The sequence below is a fragment of the Catharus ustulatus genome, chromosome 11, assembly GCF_009819885.2.
Source record: "Catharus ustulatus isolate bCatUst1 chromosome 11, bCatUst1.pri.v2, whole genome shotgun sequence".
NCBI classification, from domain to species: Eukaryota; Metazoa; Chordata; class Aves; order Passeriformes; family Turdidae; genus Catharus; species Catharus ustulatus.
This window is the reverse complement of record NC_046231.1, coordinates 8,165,859-8,191,216: the sequence shown is the minus strand read 5'-3', so window position 1 is coordinate 8,191,216 and position 25,358 is coordinate 8,165,859. Positions and strand designations below refer to the sequence as shown.

Below are 25,358 nucleotides of genomic sequence, written 5' to 3'. Positions count from 1 at the left end.
ACTAAACACTGAACTACCAAAAAGTTGTGTCTACTCTGACAGTTTCATCTTATTCTCTGTACAGCTTTGTCCTAGCATTAGGATAAGAAAAATTCCATAAAAGCAAAAAGACCACTGGTGTGATAAAAATAAAAAGTTGCTTTCTTAATACAAAAGAAGAAGTATCTGAAGATGTCAGAAATGCTCTGACCCACCTACATTATTAGGATCAGGAAGACAGTACTGCAAACTGAATAAGCAATGTGAGTTTTAGTACTATTTGGACCATTAACAGAACAATGCTCCATTTAAAAAGAGTTTCTTGCAATCTTGTGATCTACATAAACAGATTAAAAAGTGTAATCTGTGGAGTCTGTGCTTGGAAAAATGTTACCCTCTGTGAAAATGTGGAGAGAGGTTAGTTGTGGAGAGACTGTTAGGGAGGTAAATAGACCATTAGCCCTTCCTGTATGACAAATTAATTGGCAGTGAGACATGCTATCACATTAGCAAAGATTTTTGTCTAAAAACATTCCAAGAGTAGGAAAAGCTGTTCTCGAAAAAAGAAAAAGAAAAGGTGGAGAAAAAAGAAAAGGTATTCTGTATTTCCTGGCAGGAAGAGAACTTTTAAAAACAAGTCACTAATGGGCAAGGAAAAACGAGTTAGCAACACTGTACAGGAAGAAGTTAGAAGATTGAAAGTTTTGAAGGATATGCTGGTGAGCTTTTGTGCTCAGGTAACCCAAAAAAGAATTCTCATCCTCAGAAACTCAACCCAAGTGCCCTTCAGTGACCTACCCATCATGTGCTACAGGAATCAAAAGCAGCAGCTGCTGTGGCAGTGCAGGTAAGATCTCTGACAAAAGGTGGTGCTTGAATTGCATACTAAGGCTGACCAAATGCTTCCCAAAGAGCATTAATATTTAATGGAAAATGCTGCAAAGGGGCTGTTCTGCTGTGGTTTTACAGGACAATGTCAGCACCAACATGAGCAGAGACAGCAACTGAACAGCAAGAACTGGTGAGCACAGCCAAGACTCTGAAAAGCATCTGGGACATAGAGAACTAAGCCAGTGGGACTGAGAGATGAGGCAGCCATTGAAGGAGCTCATTTCTCAGGGATTACAGACTGGGGAAAAACACAAGTGTGTTTTGAATGAAGCAGGAACATAAAAGCAGGATGTGTGGCGCAATTCCTCTTTGTTGAGAGGAAAAGTCCATTATCCATTCAGTCAAGGACAATGGAAATTATCAGCAATATTGTGCCAAAATTTAATTTAAATAGAAGCAAAACCAAGAGGAAGAGTTTTGACCTCACTCTTATCAATAAAGTTAAGTGGAAATACTGCAATTTTAACTTTTGTCTTGCATACTTGGTATCACAATGAATGTTCTTTTTGGCAGCTGGTTACAGAAAAGATTCCAAGATTCAGGCAGTACCACTATCTTAGGAATTCTAGAGAACATCTGCTCTTACTCATATAATAATCTAGAAGAAAGTGGGCACTGAAGAGCAGACAAACTGTTCTTACAAGTTACTTAAGTGGAGGTATTGGGTAATTTTTGGCTCCTTTCCCCACATCAAAGAGTGTAACAGTTCACATTATAGCAGACAGATCTCTTTTCTCTGGCAGTAAAGAGATTTCCACAAAAATTAATTTGAAAAGGGAATATGCAAAAGAAAAGAAACAATTTTAGAACCTGGGCCCATGTGAAAGAATGAAAAAGTGCATTTTTGCTACCTTCCTTTAAAAAATTCCATGACTGATTACAGATGCCTGGTGATTTCAGGTGCACACCGAGCAGTTCAGGAATGAAATGCACTTGGACAGAGGTTCCTGGATGAAATGAGGAGCCCCAGCCCCACAGTCATTACCTGCCTGGCTGCTGAGGCTGCAGAATATCCAGCAGAAGCTGCTTCACCTCACTGGGGGACATCTGGTACAAGTCCTTGGCTGGCATATCCCCAGCACGGATTTGCAGCTCGTACTTCATAGCATGGATAATCCATCTACATAAGGGGAGGAATATATTTATTCATTAAACACAAAGTTTCCAAATAGGAAAAATTAGTCTAATAAAACAGCTCATAAGAATTCCACACAATCCTGTTATTTGGCTGTCAGGACATGCATAAAATATCAGACAAATACTCTCCTACTCTTCCTGCTTGATTGGAACATGATACAAGCTGAAAGGGATAATGCACAGGTTTTAAGAAATGTGCTGTGAAGCATGTTTTCCATAAAGATTGATTGGACTACATCCCCTATATTCCATGTTCATTAAGACCAACACTTACCTGCCTTTTGATGTTAAAATTCCTACAGAATTATGCTCTGACTATGCATGCATTTTGCTGATGAGTTTTAAAAAGCCATAAAATTTACAGTATTTTGCATTTACGAAGACTTCAGGGCTTATTTCTAGTTTTAGCCTTTGAAATTCCTTTTTGTAGTCTATCATACTTTCTTTTTCTGCTCCTTTTTTAAAAAACTGATTCAATAAAAATATACCAACAGTGAAGATTTTTAGCCTGAGGTATCAGAGAGGCAGAACTTGGCAAAGTGTTGAAGGAAAATGTTGAGTTTTATTGTGCACATTATGCAAAACCAGTGCTCCAGCCTCTGATGCAATATCAAAGATGAAATAAGGTACAGGTACATCAGAAGCCAGAAAAGCACAGAACTCTCACCCTCGACATGGTTCAGTTCAAGTAGGCATTACCAACAAAAGGAAACTGATCTATTTTTTCTTCAAACAGTCCAGAACACCTGATCAAGGCTTGGGGACATCAGAGCCTTTCTGTGTTTATCTGAAAATGCAGTGAGAGATTTAGGCTGTCATCTCTATAGCCAGATTCTGTGGTCATTTAACTATTTAGCTAACAATGTACAGAATGTTTTTGCTTATGTAAGTAAAGTCTTGTTCTTTTCTAGGGAGTTCTTGTAGTGACACAGAATCTGGAGATGCCTGGACAGGTGATTCAGTGTTGCTTTACATCTGAGGTTTCCAGGACCATGCATTGGAGGTGCAAGATACCAGGGAGTATTGGGGCCCATTACATTTTGCAGAACATGCTACTTTCATTTAATTTAGCAGGTGAAGAGAGTCCTTCTCTTGTTACCAAGATTAACACAACTGGTTCAGGAATTGATGTCCCACCCATGACTCAAATGTGTCTGTGTGTGAGTCCCCCACTGGTATTTTCTCTTTGCAGTGGCCTACAAGCCACACCAAAGTCAAGAGTGGACGTTCTGCTGAGCTCTTCACTGATAAGAGGTGAATTCAAGTCAGTTGGCTGGGAGTTTTTACAGTAATAGGGCTGTCAGAAACTTGATCTATTTCAACATGAAACCCTGAAAACAAATCAATAACAAGACACTAAATCAAATCATTATCAAACTGGAACGGCATTTCTGTGAGAAGGTTAATTTTGCTCACTGGAGTGGGTGATAACACTGAAATAAAGGAAATTGAATCTCTAGCATTAACCTTGGGAGAAAGAAAAAAAAATTGCAAAAAGGATTAGCTACAGAGAATAAGGAAGGGGAGGAAAGAGCAGTAACATGGATCTGCAGAGGGACAGAAAATCATTTACGTGCAAAAGGATACTTCCAGTTAAATGCAATACAGGTAATTTTTGGTTTTATGATGACTGGAATGTACTGCTGAAGAAGAAATATGAATCTTGTATGCTAGAAAAAAGGCTGCTGCTATCTACCTCCAGTGCTGAAATGCTGTATTTTTCTCTATGGAAAAAAATATGGAAGATGAAACACTTAAGTTCTGATTCTAAAGCATGCTCACTGATTCTGTAAATCTAAGTCAGTAGCACCTGGCCTCTTCAAAGAAGTGCTTATTTAAAAAGCATGTCTCTTCCTAAATGTGAAAAAACTAATTAACTACTGTGGCTGGCAAAGTAAATGCAGATACTATGGAATGTGACAACATTCCAGCACAGCCTATCTGTAGGTCACCTTGTCAAAGAACTAAAGAGAATAGGTGGGAGGTAAATGATGTTTTAACCTTGATTCAGGTTTGTGGTTCTCTGAAATCTGTACATCCCCTGCAATCCCAGAGGTAATAAAGAACAAGAGGTGCTGTACTGACCCAATCCGTATCTTCAGCATTCCACTGAACAGCTCTGGGGAGTTGGAGATGATCCAGCCAATGTGGATGACAAGTTCCTGCTGCACCACAGCTTCTCTTTCATCTTGCACTTGGCATTTTTCATAGATCATGTTCTTAATCACTGCTGGTGATAAGGGGTTAGAAATAACTGCTTCCTCTTGGCCAAAGGCTCCCAGTGTCACCTGCGGTACAGGGAAAACAATTCAGAGGATAGAGACAGGAAGAAAAGCACTGCAAAGCAATTCAGAAACTAAACTGCATCAACTCTGCTTTGTTTGTTAAACATTTCACAATACAAGGGTGATTTTATGTCAATGGTTGATGCTTGTTAATACTGTTAATTGGATGCTATTGAAGTAATAAACTTCACTAACAACCACAGTGAATATGGAATATATTTTTCCAATTAAAAATACAAGACCACTGGTTTGGTTATAATCAGGATTGTACATTAGGTTTAGACAGTTATATCATTTCAGACATTTCAGCTGTAGAACTCAAATTAAAATTCAGAATTAAATTTATAGTTTTGTTTTCTTATTTCTACTAGCATGCTAAAAGTTACAGCCCTAATTTTAAGCAAATATATTACTGGTACTGGATTGTTTAACCACAAAATAAGGAATTTTATTAGAATTCTGTTTTGTTCTTACTGTCAGTAAAACAGCAACAGTAGTTTTTCTGCTATGATAAAGATCATTGTTATAACTTGATCAAGGAAGTGAAGTTAAAAAGTTGCCAATAGCCTCAAATTGTGCTGCATGCAGGTGTAGTCTTCTCTACAACTGAGTAGTGCCAGAAGCACAAACCCAGACCTCAGTCTGAGTAAGACAACAACATTGCATATAAGCAGGTGTACACATACATACATTTAATACAAAAATACAGAAATATTAAATTTGTATTTAGAAGCAGCTATTAATTAATTTAATTAAAATCACTGTGCTGGGGAAGAAAAATAATGCTGTCCTTAGGAAAGGAAAAAACACTGATGATTAAACTTTCTTTGAAACAGGAAACCCTGAAAGACCTTCTGCTCAGCTGCCACCCATGTGTTGTCTTATGCTCAATCACACAGAGAGCGATTACATTTTCATTAAAGAAGTCTTTCCAAAGATGCCTTAATACTTCATCTACTTTTGTCAAGTAAGAGGGCATAGAGATAAAATCACAGAAACGTTTGAGGGACCTTAAAGATCATCTTGTTACAACATTCCTCCTCCAAACCCCATCCAACCTGAACCCTCCCAGGGATAGGGGAGTCACAGCTTCTCTGGGCAACCTGTGCCAGGCCCTCATCCCTCTCACAGGGAAGAGTTTCCTCCTAAGATCTGATCTAAACCTGCCCTATTTCATTTTAAAGCAATTCTCTCTTGTCCTGTCTCTACACAAGCTTGTCCAAAGTCCCTCTCCAGCTCTACTGGTGCCCCTTTAGGCACTGGAATGGTTTCCAAGGTCTCCCAGAAACCTTAAACCCAAGGAGTTACTGAACTGTCTTTCCAGTCTTATTCTTTCATTAATTAAAACTATTATTCTATTTCAAATACAATTATTAAACATATGTTTGTTTTCTCTGGATTTCTCTTCTTTGGTAAGGTTTCTTTTAAGCCATTGCAGACTTTCAAAAGAAGCATCAGAGACCTTCAAAATGAACAAGCCATTTGTTTAGTTTCTGTTATCATTCCTTAATGCAGTTCTGAGGAGCAAAGACTTACCTGCTTGCCCTGAACTAAAACATTAGTAATAGATGGTGCAAGGCTGTCCACTAGTTTACCTAAAAGACTTGCTGCGAAGCGCACAACAGACCTGAGGGCAGAAAACAGAGCAATCCCACTACATATCACATGCTAGTTTAATGAATTCAGATAGCAATCTGAAGTCTGCCACAGCAGATTAACTCAGAATTAACTCAGTGAATACATACATTATTTACAAAGTGGAATTTGGATCAGGTTTTGTGCAATCTTCTGTAGGTTTTCATTTTTTAGTTCAGATATAGGTTAATGGATCAAAAATATATTTAGTTAGAACTCATTAAACTACCAGTTCCATAAAAAGCTTCTTGTTCTCTTCTCAACACCATCTTAAACAAAGGCAGGTAAGAAATGCCAGCTCCTCTTTTATGACATTTCCATCACTTTGCAAGGTAACTTTGGTAATTTTTAAATCTATTTAATAAAGAAGAATCAGAAAGATTTTGCAAGACAAAGTATAACACATGACACCAAAGCCTTGCTGCGTGTTCCATGCTGAGGTAATATTTTGCATGTGCAGCATGAAGAGACTTGTGTAACCTGCCACATTAAAAACAAGCTGAACTTCCAAGAACATTTTTCCATATATGCAGTAGATGGTTAGAGACATGAATACATTCAATAATGATTTCCTGACAAAATACAAACCTAACAGTCCTGTAACTGAGCTTTTCTAGCACAGAGTTTGAGGCTACTAAGAATCATTTATTCACAGAGATGAGGAATAAGCTGTAATATTCTATGGTGTTAGTAAAAAACTCAAACAGTTGATGTTGTTTCCTGTGAAAATTGCTACACACTCCTTAAGATCAAGAGCAAAGCATTTCAAAAATGCATTAGCTGATACTATCAAAATGCAAATAAGCAAAAAAAACTCTCACAGAGCTGCACTTCAGATTTCTGGGCACTTTACCTGTTTCCCATGTACCAGTAAAGTAGTAATATGTGGGGTTATAGAAGAAGAAAATTTCTGTGCAAATGCAGCACTGTAGCGCAACACCAACCTATATGTGTGTCACATGGCAATCATGGAAGAGAAATGAAAAACAGTTTACATATTTTGTTCCTAAAAATACTTCTGATTTTTATTAATTACAAAAAAATACCACCAAGGTATTTTGGTTCTACCTTATTATTGGCAAAGGTCCATTTAACTGTAAGTAGAGACAAAAATGAGTATTTATATTTACTGACTTGTTATGAATAGTTACAGAGTGAAAGAACAGAGTTCAGGACAGGCTTGACTTTGATAAAAAGAAATTAAAACTTCTACTGAGCTTCAGGGCAAAGAAATTAATAAACAACATATAAATATCAACCTACTTGCTGAAACCTTTTAAAGTTATTGTGTCAAAGTCAGGCTCAAAGCAAATTACTTCAGGGCAATAAATCTGAGTCAGTGCATCAGCTTAAATGATTTATATCTGATCATCAGCCTTCCTACATAAAGCTATTGACAATATTTTATCATGCCCTGTAAGAAATAAGAATATTAACATTCTTCTCACATTATTTCCATTTAATGAGGCCTGTGTATTGGCAATAGCACTCAGTGCAAAACCAGCCTATTGCTTTTGTATTTTAAAAGGTAACAATAAGAAACTGCTTCTTAATTTCTAAAGCCTATTAAACCAGACCTTCAGCTGCCATGCACTAATCCAACTGTCAGGAAAGCTGCCATTTTCCCCCCTTTAAGTGTGTGAGAATCCAGCCTTACTTTCTCTAAACACATTAGGAAAACAAAACTGGTGTAAGCCAGAAGGAACATGATATTTGTATACAAACCAGAGCTTTCTGCTCCCAGCTCGTCTGTAGATTCTTTCAATATGCTCACCAACAGTACCTAAAGGCATTCAACAAAAAACAAACAAACAAACAAACAAAAAAACCCAAATAAACAATAAAAACACAAGCAAAAAAGATGCACAAGTTTTCATTTAACAGTAGTAAGGCAAGTTTGATGAGACCAGTTAATTCTGCATCAGCTTTAGTAAAGCACTTATCTATTATGCTCAACATCTAAAATTCAGATGCAATCAAGTCTCCTGTCTCCCACTGTATGTTGTTATGAAAGAAGTCAAACCAGATTTCATGCTGTAGAGACACCTATAATATCACTTGTTCTTGCAATATATTGGGGAAAATTAATCCACATATAAATTTGGCCTATAAAAGTACACCCTATCATAAGGTACATCCTCAGACTGCAGAACCTAAAGTTCTTCAGTTTCTGTTTTTGGATTTATGTTTTATTGATTGAGTGGTTATTTAATGTCAGTCTCAGTCGTCTCCACGCAGGGAACTCTTAATCAGTGACTCAGACCATTGAATACAAGGTGCATATTAAAAAGGTTGGCATCACCCACTATTTCATATGGGATGGCACCCAGAGGTGTGTATGAGTTAGCTCTGAACACTCAGAGACACAACTGCACCTTTTGTTTTTTTCACCTAATTGTTTCAACAGCATTTTTAGTTCATCATCATTATTCAAAGGATGTAAGTGGTAACACTGCTTGCTTACAGAGGTTAGGGAATCTGCCTTGAGCTGTTTCTGGAGCAGAGAACACAACCTACAAAGCACTAAAGAAGGCTCCTTAGGCACCCAAAGCCTCACAACACTGCAGGTAACTGCTGGAAAAGGCACTTCAGAGCCTACATGGGCCTAATGTGCAGATTCCAACCACGACTTGTAACAATGCACTGGTTTATCAGCCAATGTGTTTTATTCCACCTGATGTGTCTTTCCAGTCCTGTGTGCAGTTTTGGGCACCACAACAGAAGAAAGATAAAAAGACATTAGAAAATATCCAAAGGAGGCACAGGAAGATGGTGAAAGATTTAGCAGGGAAGCCATGTGAGGAGTGGCTGAGGTGCCTTGGCTTTTTGAGCAGAGGAGACTGAGGAGAGACCTCACTGGGGTCTGCAACATCCTCACAAGAGGCAGCAGAGAGGCAGGAGCAGATCTCCTCACTCTGGTGACCAGTGACAGGACTCAAGGAAATGGCTGGAGCTGAGTCAGGGGAGGCTCAGGTTGGGTGTCAGGAAAAAGGTTCTTCACTCAGAGGCTGGCTGGACACTGGAACAGGTTCCCCAGGGCAGTGGGCACAGCACCAAAGCTGACAGAGCTCAGGAAGCTCTCAGGCACGTGGGGGATTGCTGGGGTGTCATGTGAAGGATGATGATCCTTGTGGGTCCCTTCTAACTCAGGATATCCTATAGATGCCATGATATTTTTAACATAGCAATACAGATATAATGTATGTTTACGTCAACATGACAGCTCTTCTCCAGCCATCTCATGCCAAAATGAAGAAGCAGGGCTCTGTAACATGAGGTGGGAAGTCCCATCTCATGTATCCCACTGCTTGATGAATTCTAAGAGTATATTCTTTGGTTTGAACAGCCCTCTTTTTCTGAGTAGTCATATATAAAAAGGCAACTTAAAAGTTATCTTTGGAAAAAAAGACAAAGCACCAAACTTCAAGCAGCACAAAATCCCAAAGTCTCAGTAGCCTTTTCAGAATTATATTATAGGAACTTAGACCCTGTGCTCTAAAAAAAAAGCCATAATACAAAACCAGAGCTCCACAGATAAGTCGAAGTCAGATTACATCAAAGCAAAATAAAAATTCGGTATAAAGCCTTATATAGTTCAGACTGTTACAGACATTTAGACTTGTCTTTTGTTTTCGTTTTCTTTGTAAGGTCAAATCCTGCATTTTTTCCTAATCTATGCATTCAAAATTATAACCAAATACAGCACTGGCCTACAAACAATCTAAAAGCATTCATATGTCCAGCAGCTCATTCCCCACCACACCATCAATGTGCATGTCCTATTTAATGCAGAAATTGCTCTAAATGGCAGAGAAAAGAGCTCCACAAGTGCTGCCCTGCACAGCTATTATTCATGTTCATTGCAACTCAACATTCAGCTGCTTCCTCAGTGCTCAGAAGAGTCAAATGGAAGAAGCTCTTACCTTCCTTGGTGATAAAATTCGGCCCTTCCCTTTTTAGCAATATACTTGAGAGCAGCACTTGACTTGCCAGGCAATTGCAGTCCTTTAATAAAAAACAGCAACAACAGAACCACAAATAGCCTTCAGATTGTCACTAAAGCAAAGCCAGAACAGCTATTAAAATTTTCAGGTGAAACCAAAGGGGCTTTTCTTCTTTCCAATTTAAGGAAAAGTCTACATATTTTATTTTCAAGGGGATTTCACAACTGTTCCATACCCTATGTACGCTGTATCCCTATCACTGTTACTTGCAGAGGCTTCTCTGTGATATTATTATTAAGCTGTGATAATTTGACCTTGGAAAAGTTTCCTGATTATTTGTTCTCAGGTCCTTTAATTTACAGCTGAAATGCTTGTCATGAAATAGGGAACCAAGCAGAACACTGTGTGTTTGTATCAACACTAGATCTAGAACAGTTACTGGTAGTTTTCCTCTAGACACAGGAAACCGATGGCAGATTGGAACTATCCCTTGATGCCATTAAGAAGTTCTCAGTCCATTCAAGTGAATACCTACTGCTCAAGTCTTTTGACTTGCAGTTTGTCAATAAAATATCTGTTCTTAAAACATGGCAAATGGATCCCCTCCTGGATGGTCACTTAGCACTAAGGATGATTGGGGCAGCTGGGAAAATTGAGAGCCAACAGCTACACATGAAGGGCCAGGAAGCTCTGTCATAAGATAAAAAGAAGGACTCCCTGAGTATGGAGAGGAATATCAGATATTTTATGTTATTAGCTGTGTCCCAAAACTGATCATGGTGATCTAAGGCTGCTAGCAAAAGGAGTATCAGCACAGAATTTCTTATTTCACAAGAATGAAGTTACACAGTACTTTTATCAAGTTTTCTTACATTAAGTTTCTGCAGGATCTCATATGTTGACTTGTTTTTCCAGTCATTAATATTTACATCTGGTTGCTGTTCAAGTTCAGAAGCATTGGGAGTACTAGATTGTCTCTTGACTTTTGAGTGTTTTGGAAGATCCAGCTCCTCCAAACTCTTAAATACAGGAGCCCTGAAAAAGAAGTATTTAATTTCTTCATGGTTCAGAAAATAATTCAATAATCAAATAAGTCATCACTACCATTTACACATAGCCTTACTCTTCTGTTTCAGTGATGCTTAGGAAGTCAAGTTGTTCAACAACTGCTCCAGATATTAATGTCTGAAATGAAAAATTGAAAACAAATTTTAAAATATGTACTTAAGCACGTAGTTGTCTTTTACTCACAGTATGTTGCTGGTGGTTTCCATTGAGAAAGTAGTTTGTTTATCTACAGCTCCAAATAGTTGACACTTTCAGAGTATTTGTGCTCTTCCATAAGGGAAAAGACAGCTTAAGGCAGCAGAAGTCTCTTGGGACTGCTGTCTCCTTTTTGCTCTGTTCCGTTGTTCTTTTGCCCTGTCCAGCTTCATCCAGCACTGCCCACCCCCTAAAGCCAGGGCTGATGAAAACACTTGAGACTGAGGATTTGCATTCCTCAGAGTCCTGCACAGTCCCCATGTTCTGGATCCCAGTGCTCATTATTCCAGGCATGGCCGAAGGCCGGGAAGTTTTCCTGTCAGCCTCACTGAGGTTTCAGGCAAACACTACAAAGAGCATTCCCACTCTGTATTCATTCCCTAATCCAAGCATGCCTGGCCTAAGTTTGCACATCAAATGCAGCTTACAAATACTTCCATCTCAAAAGATTACATAGCTGAAAACTCAGTGCTGCATTTATCTGATGTAGTCATTACAATTCATTCACTCTGAATTTATATGAATTCCCTATTTATCTGCTGCCAGAGGAAATGTATTGTACTACAGCATTTTTAAGACTGCTTTTGATGGTTCTCATTAGCTAAATAAAACTGAGTGTGTTTTGTGAACTTTTATGTTCCATTTTCATTGTACATGAGTTGCAGTAAAACATTGATCTGTTACGCTGTGAGATGACAGAACATAAAAACCCTGCTTTGCTTTTATTACTGGTGCCATTCATTCTTTGCCTTGCACATCTGCTTGAACACATGATGACAATGAAGGTAAAAATCAGAAAAGAGCTACTAAACTTCCAAGCATACAAAATTTTAAATTAAATCAGATTTGGTACATTTTACAGGAAAAAAAGAGCATTCATCCAATTAGAGACACACATTTTCTCTAAGGCATGTTTAACATGTGCACCTAAATGAAGCAGCTGAATGCAACTGACAAAGATCAATATGTATTTTGTTGGAATAAATGAATTATTCAAGAAAACACTGTGAATTAGACATGTCCCTTGTTCCTTTTCCCAAATCCTCCCCTATAATGAAACAAGACTGGTAATAAATCTGCCAGCTGTGCAGCAAGACTCAGATTCCAATTCAGCTCTGGAGCAGGCACAGGGTGTCCCAGCAGGAAAGGCACCCACCACCATCTCCACTGGCCTTCAAGTCAAACAAACATTTGTTTGTAGTATTCCCACGTGCTCTTTTTAATGGCTAACAAAAAAGCCAAGTGTACTGCTTAGAATAAGGACACAGGTAGATGGAGAAATTTCTTGTCTGGCAAATCTTTCTTGCAAGCAAAAAAGTCACTGCAGTTAAATTAAAAAAACCCAAAACAACAACAAACAAACCAAATCACAACAACAACCCTGCAGCCAAATGAAAGGTTTCCATAGGCAGTAATGGCATTTGCTACAGGAAGAGTCAATGGTACCAGGAGAGACTACATGACCTATGTATGAGCAGGAGAGATACATAAATACTTAAATATTCCAAGGATATCTTAAACCATCACAGCTAGAAGCATTTCCTTTCCCAGTGACCCAGCTCTTCTGGGAAATTAATGATTTTCTAGGGAACAAGAAGTCATTACTCTGTCTTTAGTCTTCTCTTACAAAAAAAGGATAGTTCAATAGGTGTAAACTAAGATTAACTAGCACATAGGAGTATGTAAAATCAGCACCTGTCTTGGTAATTTTCACATTTTAATGAAGGAAAGTTCCTGCTTTAAGATTCATTCAAATAGCAAAGATGTTAAAACTGGATCATAGTTCTTGTAAGAATTTTAATATATGTGAAGCACTTTTTCTTCCCCTCTGTGATTACCTAATCAAAATAAATCCCTCAGTGCTTGACACCGTGGCATTATCCTTTGGTAGTAATTTCACAAGACTGCCTAACAAAAAAACACCCTTTTCCCTTCTGAAAAGCCTCTGTGAAGATTATGACTTTCAAAAGACTCATCAAAAGGAATTAAAATAAACCCATGTTTCTGTTGAGAGAAAACAAACAGTACCAAATGTCTTGAGTCTTGACTCCTTACTTTTATGAAACTAAATAAAATCAGAAGTCACATCAAGTCCAAAACTAGTAAGAATACATGTGCCAGTACCAGGAAGTAAGAACACAACAGTCAGGAGAAACACCTTACCTGTACTCTGTCGACGTGAACCTTCACTCCTCCAACAACTCCCTTTCTAAAGGCTGCCAGCATATCTAATATGGGACTGAATCTGCTCCCTCTGAAATTTGAAACAGAACTCCATTAATCTTGCACTCAGGTAAATCCCACACTGGGAATTCTGCTTTTCTCTCTCCCTACCTGATGTTGTCCTCCCGGATGAGCACCACAAACAGGGGCCGGCCGTGCATTTTCCAGTACTGCTTAATGAACTGCAGGGCATTCTGGGCAAGGAAGAACATCAGTCACAAAACACCCCAAACAACACAAGCACAGCCTACCAGAACACACAGAACAAGACATCAGAGCACCTACAGCCCTGAAAACCCCAACAGGTTAAAAACACCTCAGCTACTAAAGCACCAACAGATTTCTGCAACAGGCACAAGCTGCTGTGAAGCCCTGCTATTTCCTGAGTCTTCTGAAAATACTCCTAAGCTGATACATGGATCATGGAGCAAACCATGAGACAGTGCAGTGCTCTGAACTACAGGCAATGACCTAGAAAATGTGTGTGGGGATCCAGAGCTTGAATCCCAGCCACTGGGATGGAAGCACCAGGGCCATCTTCTGTGCACTGATGCTGCTCCATCCCAGAACATGTGGTAGGTGAGCTCTGCGCTGCTGCCAAACTACAGGCAGGGAAGGGGGGCAGGTTTTATTATTTGTGCAAAATCAAGTAGTGTTTCCTTCAGGTAAGGCTTTCACATCTTCTATAAACACCAGTCTCATTCCTTTTTTTCAGCCAACAACATTTGTTCTCCCAAAGAAACAAATGATAATTTGCCTGCTGCCCTACAGCATTCCCAGTCACTTTGGGGGCAGTTGTTTTTGTCAGAGAGATACTCGCTAGAACTCATACTGGGCTGACAGGATATTTGTCTCAATACACTTCCTAGCTGCAAGTCTTCTTTTGTATTATAATGATACACACTGTACTGTGTTTCCCTTTGAGTTTTCAGTTTTATCACACTGCAGAGTTTATTCTTCTGCAGACTATTTTTGTCAGTTATTCAAAGGAAAAGTTACAAATACCTTAATGTCATCAATCAACATCATAACATCCTGAGACATGTAGAAATCACTGAGATCAAAAATGATCGAGTAGCAAACCACAGTCTTCCCTAGTATTCGATAAATCTGTTGAGAGAGAAAACTTCCATTAATCTTTTCTTTAAAACATTCATCAGAGCCAAACACAAGGACTTGAAAGTCATAAAATATGCATAAAATAACATTACATTTCAATTCTAGTTAAAATCACAGACTAAATGTTTATCTAAAATATTTATCAGTAATGAGAACATAAATTTTTCTTGTAATAACCTTTGATGTTCCAAGGCATCCTATGGGTCTGTCTGGTCTTCCAGATAATCCCAATTTCTCATTGACTCCCAAATGGAAGTAAGCCTGTGAGAAAGAATCATGAAAACTGATAAAAAACCTAGATTCCAGCCTGTCTCATGCTCCTGCCATGTCTCACAAAGAAGGCTCTGTGCAATCTGCTTTGATGAGAAAATGATTCAGAAAATGTGGCTGTTATTGCTATTCAGGGTTGGGTTTTTTAAAAAACACCTGTTGTTTCCTATAGTAGGTCTTCTTTTTAACTTTTTGCTCCAATTACTTATCTATTCTAAGTAAATATTAAGTAAGTGAAGTAAATAAATATTAAGTAAGTAAAATATTTATTGATTTTTCAAATTGCTTATTAAAATAATTTTTAAAGGATCATTTTCATGTATTGACTAGTCAAATTTGCCTTCTGTGATGCTTTTTCAGAGTGGATACAAAAGTATAAGAGTATATAAGAACCCTTTAAAGATCTTTATTCTAATTTTAGCACAAATCTGGAAAATTAATGCATCAGCAGCACAAGCAAGAGGGAATTATCTCATTATTCATAGTTTGATTCTTATTAGTGTGTTGTATGCCTAGCATTACTTCAACTGATACAATTTTGCAAAATAATCTTCATTTATTACAGTGCATGAGACTAAAACCTTAAGAAAACAACTAATCTGTGAGCAATACAGTATAAATGTATCAGTTAAACCTGACTGAAAGATGTAATTTTTCCTTACTTGGCCTGTTTTAGGTAAGGAACCCACCATTACTGCAGAATATTCAGAATTCTGAACATTTTCTGAAGTTCAATCTTTCCTTATGTTATAGGAAGATAATTCAGAAGCAAATGAAAGCAAACACTTGAACAAACATTACACTCAATAGTTTTCTATTGCTGTCAGCTTGGGGCCTTCCTGATCCTGCCCATGTTTCTGCATTAATACCAACAGCAATTTAAAAATGAAAATAAACACAATTATCTACATAACCTGCTCATCCAGAGTAAGGAGTTGTATTCAAGAAGGAAAGGTTGGAGACACCAGAACACTGATAGCCTTCAACAACCCATCAGTGCATAACAAAGCCAAACAATGCTGAACCTTTCCTTGTGCTAAATAAGGGAGGCTTGGCAGTAGACAGGGCCATTTAACGCTAAAAGCACCTTCATTTGGCTGGAATGCAGAACATGAAATGCTTTCTTGCCGAAAGCAGAACGGCATTAGCACTGTAACACTGTCTGTTTTTTGAAGACTCTGTATCTTGAGGCCCCATGTGGACACACAGGTTGCTAAAGCAGTTTCCTCCTCTAGTGAGAGTTCTCCATCCTGATCTGATACAATCAAAGCTCAGATGCAGCACCAGGCACTGAACAATGCACAGTTTCATCCAAGTCCAGCTGCTTCAAGCACCTTTGGGTTTTTTTATTAAAAAGCCTTTCAATTCTGGATTATTAAGCTGCTAATAGCAAGAAATGGCTGTGAAAGCAGACTGGGCTGTTGGGTTGATTTATGAGCACGGCCCAAAATGCAGTGTCTTGCACACCATCTGTTTCTGTGCTACCTTTCCTCTCTCAGCCCCTGCCCAAAGGGTATTCTGCTCCTCCCCTGTGCTGCTCTTCCACTCCAGATGTACATTTTTCCTATGTATTACATGTCCCTTGTCTCCTTTTAATGTCTGTCTCTTCCTTCTCTCTTCATTCCTCTGCTACCCTGACTTTGTGGATATCTTTACATGACTTCAAATTCTACTTTCAGTCCCCATCCATTTGTTTTAGAGCACTTTTTTGGGCACATGCTTGTTAATAACTCTAGAAATTTAAACTGTAATCATGTGCTACTAGAGCAGTTCAAAATTTTCTGATTAAATTAAATACTCCTTAGAACTGACAGCATCAGAGTAGGAAATACTGAGATCCGTATTTTCCACAGATCAACCTTCTGTTACTCAAAATACATTTTGTTTGTTTGCTTTTTGGTTCATTTTGGTTATTGGCATAAGCCCCAAGATCAAACCCCAGTTCTCATAATTCTCTTTACTTCAGAGCTCTGGCAGAGTCTGTATTAGAAGCCCATTAGGAAGAGGTTTTGTATCAGGTGAATTAACATTTTCAAGGTACTGCTTTAAAAAGTAATTTTTGACAAGGCAACTGTACCTACCCATCATGAGGATGAAGGAAGTGTCAGAATTGCCAGATGCTTTAGAAAAATAAATCCTAACACAGACTTTTTCAGAGATAGGAATTTAATTCATAATAATAAAACTTAATGAAGGTCTCATCTTTTTGTCAGGAAAACCAAAGAAGTGATGGATGACACAGAGACAACATATACTTCTATAGTAAAGTTATGGAGTATTCATTTGCTAAACCTAAGTTTCAGTACAGAATTTCAGGACAGACACAAAGAGAACATATTTTGGAATATATTATCATGAAAGCTAGTGAGTAAAAATGGGTTCAGAAATGAAGAAGGATGAATGGAAACACAGATATTTCTCTTCTCCCTGTTTTAAGACTTCTCAGGTGTTAGTGGCAGCCATTATTCAGGGTAAGCATTTTTCTGAATAAGCCACAGCCAGGTTTAGCACATCCTTCATCCTCACAAACTTAAGAGACCTGAAATATGTTGCTTTATTCTCTGTTTCTGGGTTTACTTTTTTTCTACAGACTCCTGATAAAGATCATGGCATTGGCCATGTGACCTGATTTCTGAGGGAGAGCCCCACAGAGTTACCTGCTCTGCAACTGGGACCTCAGGGGTTACAAACAGAATTTGTCCCTGCACTGTCCCCAGACATTCATCACTCCCTTTTGAGACCACTGGCACAACACAGGGTCAGACAGGAGCTTTGTGTACCTGATCTACAGCCAGGACTAGCAGGGCCAGCCTAGGCCTGTGAGGATGTGGTTGTCTCTCAGAAGACTCCTTGCCCCAGGAGAAAACAGAGCCTTCAAGGAAGATGAAGGGGGCCCTGAGGATGATCCTTCATCCCAGTCATTTCTAACTGTGGTATGTTACATGTGCTTAACTAAAGAGGCAAACCAAAAAGGATTTCAAACCCCAGACTTCCTGGATACAGTCAATCCAAGGGAAAACAGTGACAGAGATGAGGATATTGCCTGTTACAGGGGCTGCACTATGAAATCCTGTGAAGGTTTATGCCTACTGCCTTCATCCATTTCTTTGACTATTGCTCATTTGCTTGTTTTTCCATCAAGATTCATTCAGTTTACCAAGCTACTAATGTTATTAAAATTTTATTATTCATTCATTATACTTTGAAAGTGGCTCAGGCAATAAGCCTAATCAGATAATACAGAACATGTGGGCTCCCACATTTCCCTGAAAGCTGCAGAAATTTGTAACTTCCATGCCAGCACACCTTGCAACTGCATTAGGAGGAAATATGTAGACAACAGCTTAGGCAGAAACAAGGCTAATAACTTGATATAAATCCTTGTTTTCACAAAAGAAATAGACAGATGGATGAATAATTTAAAATGCAGAATTCCTTACTTTGACAAGTTCTTTCTGAGCCCATATCTGAATTGGTTCCACCTGCTGAGGGGTCTGTGTTTGGATTCCATATGTGTTCAGAAAAACTTGTAGGCTACAAAGGAAATACAGATACATTTAATGACAAATCACAGAATAGTTTTAATAATTCTCTTGGCAGCAGATGTACAGAAGTAGCAGTATTTTATTCTACACCCTTTCAGATGTATTGTTCAACCCTTCCTCAATACACAGGTTCTCAACAAGAGTAAATACGTACCGCTGGCTTTCTGCTATCAGGGCCACGTGTACCACCAAATCATTTTCTAAAGGACCCTGGAAAATAATGACAAAATCATTACTGGCATTGCTAACTAAAATTTTATTCACTTATGCATGACCAGGGACAATGCCTATTTAAACAATCCACAATTATGATAGACAGCACTGTCTGCATTGCTTTTTCTTATAGTGTGAAGATTTATAAATCTCAAGACTACAGGAAGCCTGTCCTACCAATAATACTCTGTAAGACACATTTTAGAGAATTAGTAATAAACAGATTTCTGGTAATCATTGTACTGTTTGGATTAATTTGGGGATTTCTTTAATTAAGAAGAACTACATGGGAAAACATTTTATTTTGTACAAAAATTCAGAATTTATCCAATCAATACATCTCCTATATGCCTAATATGACCTGATGTTTTGATACATGTTTTTACAGCGAGTGAAATTGTTCAGCTTTTTGGGTAAACAATAAAATCAACTTAGAAATAATGACCTGATGATTTCAACCCTTTACTCTGAAAAATTGTCATCAGACAGCTGCTCTTTAATGACACGAATGACATACTACATTTTACTGGAGACAGCTGCATTTCCTTGCATTGTTTATTACACAGACACTTCATGTTTGAAATAAATACCAGTATTTTACATCAGGAAATCATGCAAATAGGAGTGAATTCAATGTGCTGGGTGAAATCATTGATTTGACTCCCTGGGTCTTGATCTGGCAATTCACATTTCCTGTCTGTGGCAGGATGAGCTCTGAACACCCCCCCAGTCCTTGTTCACTGCTCTGGCATTCACTGACTGTAAAAGAGTACAACTTAGAGCAGCTCACATTTTCATTGCTAAAATGCTTTTGTCTTCTTTTGTCTAGAAACTACCAGAACATGAATGACAGAAGTTAAACACATCTTCTATTGACTGTATAAAGACAGCATTTTTTGTGATGATACAGGGATAGACAATGATTTAGAATGAGAAGTTCGGAGGGAACACTTGCTTACTCAGGCAGCTGCAAGCCTTCATATCAGTAAAGATCTTAGGGATGTGCAAAGAAATTCTTTTCCCCAGAAGTCAGCCAGCACTACATTTTGGACTTTTTGCCACATGAAATAAGTTTCTGATGAAAGTATGTGTACAAAGAGATCAGATGAAGCAGTCAGAAGTTCAAGTGACATCAGAAGATTTTCCTGCTTGGAGTAAGATCACTGTGCTATCACTTGCATTTATACAAACAGTAGGAAAACTCAACCCAAAACTCAGCCCTGTGTATAAAACAAAGAGCAAAAGCCCCCCCCAACTGAAAATGAGAGAGCCCTTCCAAGACTACTGATCTGTAGACAGTCTGTGATCTAACTTAGTTAGGGTCTTTGAGTTAAGACTCAGCTGTTACCCTCTTAAAGAAGAACTGAGCAGGACTGTGTAAATTGTACCTATCCCATGAGTTCTGTCTCACACACAGCCAAGGACAGGATTCATTTACAGCAGAATAAATGGTTCTAACACGGGCCAGAACTACAGAAATGCAGCTACAGCACAACTGGAACAACACAAAATCTGTGTGAAAAACTACTAGATCCTTCAAAATATTGTGGAAAATTATAACTATCATTGCAGTGCAACTACAGGGCTGCTGCAATATTAAACACCAAGTCACTGTTATTGTCATTTGACATGTTACAGCCTGGAGGATCACAAGTAGTAGCCTAAAGAAACACAGATCAAAATAATAGATAAAACCCTCAAAAAAACTGAAGTTACCCTTTCCAGTGATGAATGCCCTACATAGTATTTGCTGAATATTTTAAAAAAAGAGATATGGAAAAGGATTAAATTGCTAAATATAACACTATATAAATCTTGTTAAAAATTCCATTGTAACATCTTGGCTTTCTCATTTGTCTAATAAGGCCAGCTCAGGTATTGTTCCCACAACATCCATCACTGTCTCTCCAAGACACCACAAAAGCCCCCCTGCCCAGGCTCCCCCTCCTGCCTTGTGCTGCCACCTTGGATCCTTGGCAGAAGGGTCGGTTTCAGCTCTATTCTGCATGCTGTGCAGATGATAAATACACCTCAGAAGAACAAGATAAAAGACTGATTAGTTGTTCTTCCTCTCCAAAAAGGAGAATGAAAAAAATTATTTTTAAAAATCACAGTTTTTAACAAGGTTATTGTTGTTGGAGGTAGGATAAAGGGAAAAATCCCTGACTCCATTCCTGGCACGAGCAGAGAAAGCAGCTCAGTATCAGCCTTTTGCTGCACTCTCACTGCACAGATGTTATCACTGTGCCTCTCTGCTTACACTGCCAGGAAACCTCAGAATTCTGAAAAAAGCCCATTCATTGTGAGCATGTGAGAAAGGGGGCAGAGCCTTGAAGGGCCCTAATGGAAATGGCACTCACCACACTTCCCAAGCACATGGAGCAAGGAGAGGCAAATGGGAACAGCTCACAACAGGAGAGAGTACACTGCACCTCCAAGACCCCCTGGCTGCTCCTGAGCCATAACCCAACTGTCCCAGAGCTGCCTGGCAGCACTGACCACTGCTGACCACCCTGTGTCCATGGGCACTGAGCTTCTCTGGCAGTGCTGACCATTGCTGACCACCCTGTGCCCATGGGCACCGAGCTGCTCTGGCAACACTGACCACTGTTGACCACCCTGTACCCATGGGCACTGAGCTGCCTGGCAGCACTGACCACTGCTGACCACCCTGTGCCCATGGGCACCGAGCTGCTCTGGCAACACTGACCACTGCTGACCACCCTGTACCCATGGGCACTGAGCTGCCTGGCAGCACTGACCACTGCTGACCACCCTGTGCCCATGGGCACTGAGCTGCTCTAGAGCACTGACCACTGCTGACCACCCTGTGCCCATGGGCACTGAGCTGCTCTGGCAGCACTGACCATTGCTGACCACCCTGTGTCCATGGGCACTGAGCTGCTCTGGCAGTACTGACCACTGTTGACCACCCTGTACCCATGGGCACTGAGCTGCTCTGGCAGCACTGACCACTGCTGACCACCCTGTGCCCATGGGCACTGAGCTGCTCTGGCAGTGCTGACCATTGCTGACCACCCTGTGCCCATGGGCACTGACACTCCAGCCCCCTGAAGTCAAACACAGCACAGGTATGTGCTTCAAATTCCAAAACAGCATTTGGCAAGTTTAGAACTGTGTCAACTGTGGTAAACAACTGTAGTAAAGGGAATGAAAGCAAGAACATGTTTACAATTAACATGACAAAACAACTCAACGAATATGGCTCCATCCAAGTTAGACATGCTCTAATCCTAAACACAAAAATGTTGAAATATCTTAGTCTATCTACAAGTTATAATTGTAGTTCCTTCTTTACATGTTATCTATTTCCCTGAATAAATAAAAAAATCCAGTCTGGTATTTTGACTATTTCCTTCCCAATTCTCTTAATCAATAGGCATTAATCTTAATTCCTAGTACCTGAAATTAAATCCTTACAAATGATTGCTAACTCTACACAGCAGAACATTAAAAGAATACAGTCATCACATGCAGGGAATTCAGTTAATTAAGTGTAACCCTAAACACATATTTCAGCTTAACTCAGAAGATAAAATTCTGGCAATTAAGTCAGATTATGACTTTTTGTTAAAGATGAAATTAAACATAACATAGCAATAAATCAGCTTTCATAGGTGCCAGTAAAACACAGAACAGCTCCAGAAAAGCCTCACCCCACCCTGCCTCATTTCTCAAATGTTATTTTTACCATCCAGGCCCTCTTCTACACTACACCCTCCCAAAATAGAATGCAACAACCCAAACTGAGTTTGAATCTCTCCTGAATCTGAAGGTAGTAAAGAGGAATAACAAAATAAGCTCTTTTAAGGAATCCAGTTGCAAAGAGTCACCCTGAATCAGAATTCCCTGCATTATCTCCTTTCAAAGTAAACAGAGTATGGATGATTCCATTTCTTTTGAACTCCTGCATGGCTCTAACCTGACCATTAGGATTGCAAAGCACAGGAGAAAGAGTCCTATGACTGCTGTTATACTTCAGTGTGTTCTGAACACAGACTAAACCCAGCAAACACAGCCCTGCTCCAGCACCACACTGGCACTTCCCCAAGAAACAACATATGGACACAGCCTCCTCAAAGGGGAAAATAACGGGTTCTGGCATTGAATTAGGAGAAAAAACATTTCCTTCAAACTACAAACAGACAAAATGAGTATTAGTGGCTATTATGTTTTTACTGCACTGCTCATTTGATGCCTCAGTTTTCTACAAGCAATGAGGTTGTCCTTGATCTGTTTTTCTGATGCACTCCCAGCTGTAATTATACATAGTTATATACAGTTTTCATGGCACTTTTGCCTTTGGAGGTCTGTATTATCTTACTTTCCTCTACCTAATTCTTCATTGATACTTCTAAGCTGTAAAAGTTGGGTTGGAATATTTGAAATTCTTTCCATTGCTTGATTAAATCAACAGTATTATGTGGGTATCAGACACACTTTTGTAGTAGCACCAAAGTCACATATATATTAAATTAATCACATTTTTCAGTGGCAAGTGTTTAGAGTTTATAGCCAATACAACCACAAAATGAAAACATGCCTACACGGAAAACACATTTCTTGAAGAAATATTTACTTAGCACAAAGCTTCAAATAAAAATTTTTAAAACCTTCTTTTTGATACATCTCCTTTAAAAACACTGTATCACAACAAAATTTATATACACCAGCCTCTGAAATTTTTACATATCCTTGTTTATTGCTTACAGGAATGAAATTTAATACAAGTGGAAATAGTTTTCTGTCGAATTTAATTGAATAATTCTTTAGTTGTATGGAAAAGAGAAGACATCATTAAAGAGAAGAAACTACTTTTGATTTGTAAAGACATCATTAAGATGTGCTGTGTTCTCATTTTGTATGGAATTTTTAGTCATTTTCCCTGCAATTTAAGGCAAATACTAGATACTGATTTTGCATAAATTAGCTCAATTAGATAAAATGGCATAATCAAATATTCAGACAAACTGGTTAAGCAAATCTAAAATGTGGATTAAAAAAGCCAGACTCAAGAGTCTTGTCTGGAACTTGCTGGTACAGCTCACCTGAGTCATGTCAGGGCATCTTTGCATCTTTAACCTTCTCTGGAGGGATCAAGACCCATTGACATCTGCATGAAGGAACATTTTGCCCTGAAACTGCAGCAGTAAAACCACACAAAACACTGCAGCAACTGTTTCAGTACAAACAATCCCAAAGAAATTCCACCTGGCAGCCTCACAGGGACATGAACCCTTCTGGTCACCATTTCTACTCTGCTGCTTGGAGGCTGCAATCCCAAAGGCCTGATGCCAGTGATGTCTCTCCAATAATTCACAAGGGCATCCTTTCCTTCTAACCCACACTGGAAACCACATCTGGGACAGTTACAGCATTTACAAATGCAAGAAATGCAGGCACAATCATCCACGGCAATGGAGCATCACCACAGGAAGAACAGAACTAAAAGCAGACCTAGGCCCTGAATTTCCTTCCTTCTTCATGCATTGTTCTGAAGATGAAGTAAAATATCAAAATTCAGCTGTTATTTTCAAGGCATTCAAATTGTTGACTTTTAAAGTCCCTATTACATTGCTGAATTTTATAGAGTAGCTGCATTTTACTAAGTTCTTTATTGATTCACCAAGTGGCCCTCAATGAGTAAGTCATGAATAAGTAAATTACCATTGTATTATTTATTATCCCTTTTGGGAAGCTCTCAGGGCAGAGGCTATTTGTCTCTGAAGATCTGAAAACTGCCTATCACATATTGGGTACCCCAAACAGTAGTAAAAATGCTTTTGTACTAAGACATTTCCTGATGAGTCATAGAGTGCCTTTAGAACAAAGCTGCATCTTCTTTAAAGTGCTCAGCTGTGGCATATTAAAAGTGACTGGTTTGAAGAACCACAGAAAGAGGAATCGGATGGGCTGCAGCAGCCCTGACTCAAAACAGGCCCTTCCTCAGGGCACCCCAAAAGGACCAGCAGCTCCCAGGTTCTGTCACATTCATAATCTCATGATGCAGAACAAACAAAGAAACCAGGGACAAATGACATCACTGAGCTTTCATTATCTCACAGGAACATGGCAAATGCTGCACTGTGAACAATGAAAGTCTCATTATGAATGAAGCAACAGCCAGGCACATGGATTACCTTGGTAACAGGAAATAGTAGGAAACTGAGGGGATAAGCAGCATTTGGATAGAACAAGAAAAACATTGTTCAGTTCGGAACTTGGCCTGAATCTTAAGATAAATACTTCATCTTTTATGCCTCAAAAACAAATTCACAATGCTGAACAAGGAAACTTCCTAAATATACATTCCTTATACAAGAAATTAAACGGCTGAAACACGTCTTTGAGCTACACATTTCCATACACACAGTTCTTACCTCTTTAATAAATGGAGTTCCCTACACACAGACATATTCATATTCTGCTGTCCTATCCACTACATATTTCAATTACCATGTTTCAAGCACTCCCTAACCCTGGTCAGTCATTCCTGCCATGCATTTAATTCAAATACAGGAGCACATGGAATCACAGAATCATTAAAGGGCCTTTACAGTCATTGCACCCAACCATTGACACAGCACTCCCAAACCCACACTGAACCCTGTCCCTAAATGCCACATCTGCACATCTTTCAAATACCTCCAGGGATGGTGCATCAACCATACCAAAACAAAAAGAACCTCATTCCTGTAGCTCTTAGGAGCTTTAAATACAAAACAATATTTATATGTTGCAGTAGAAATTACTTTGAAGGAGTAAGAAAAGCAGGCTCATTTTTACCTTCCTGACATAACTTATAACTCAAACACACATACCTATTTATTAGC

At 38.9% G+C, this 25,358-nt stretch overlaps 1 protein-coding gene across 5 annotated transcripts in view; it reads right to left on the bottom strand.

Moving 5' to 3' along the window:
* The window catches only part of PHKB (phosphorylase kinase regulatory subunit beta), a 70,569-nt gene that overhangs the window by 6,824 nt on the left and 38,387 nt on the right, over positions 1-25,358 (bottom strand). For all 5 annotated transcript variants that reach the window (XM_033069355.2, XM_033069352.2, XM_042779622.1 and 2 more), the window contains 13 exons: positions 18,446-18,501; positions 18,187-18,280; positions 14,654-14,737; positions 14,363-14,467; positions 13,469-13,551; positions 13,298-13,388; positions 10,995-11,056; positions 10,744-10,906; positions 9,851-9,932; positions 7,653-7,710; positions 5,829-5,919; positions 4,093-4,295; positions 1,856-1,990 (listed from right to left, as the gene is read on the bottom strand). In XM_033069355.2, coding sequence (XP_032925246.1) covers positions 1,856-1,990; positions 4,093-4,295; positions 5,829-5,919; positions 7,653-7,710; positions 9,851-9,932; positions 10,744-10,906; positions 10,995-11,056; positions 13,298-13,388; positions 13,469-13,551; positions 14,363-14,467; positions 14,654-14,737; positions 18,187-18,280; positions 18,446-18,501 — 1,307 coding nt within the window. The remainder of the gene's footprint in view (positions 1-1,855; positions 1,991-4,092; positions 4,296-5,828; positions 5,920-7,652; positions 7,711-9,850; positions 9,933-10,743; positions 10,907-10,994; positions 11,057-13,297; positions 13,389-13,468; positions 13,552-14,362; positions 14,468-14,653; positions 14,738-18,186; positions 18,281-18,445; positions 18,502-25,358) is intronic.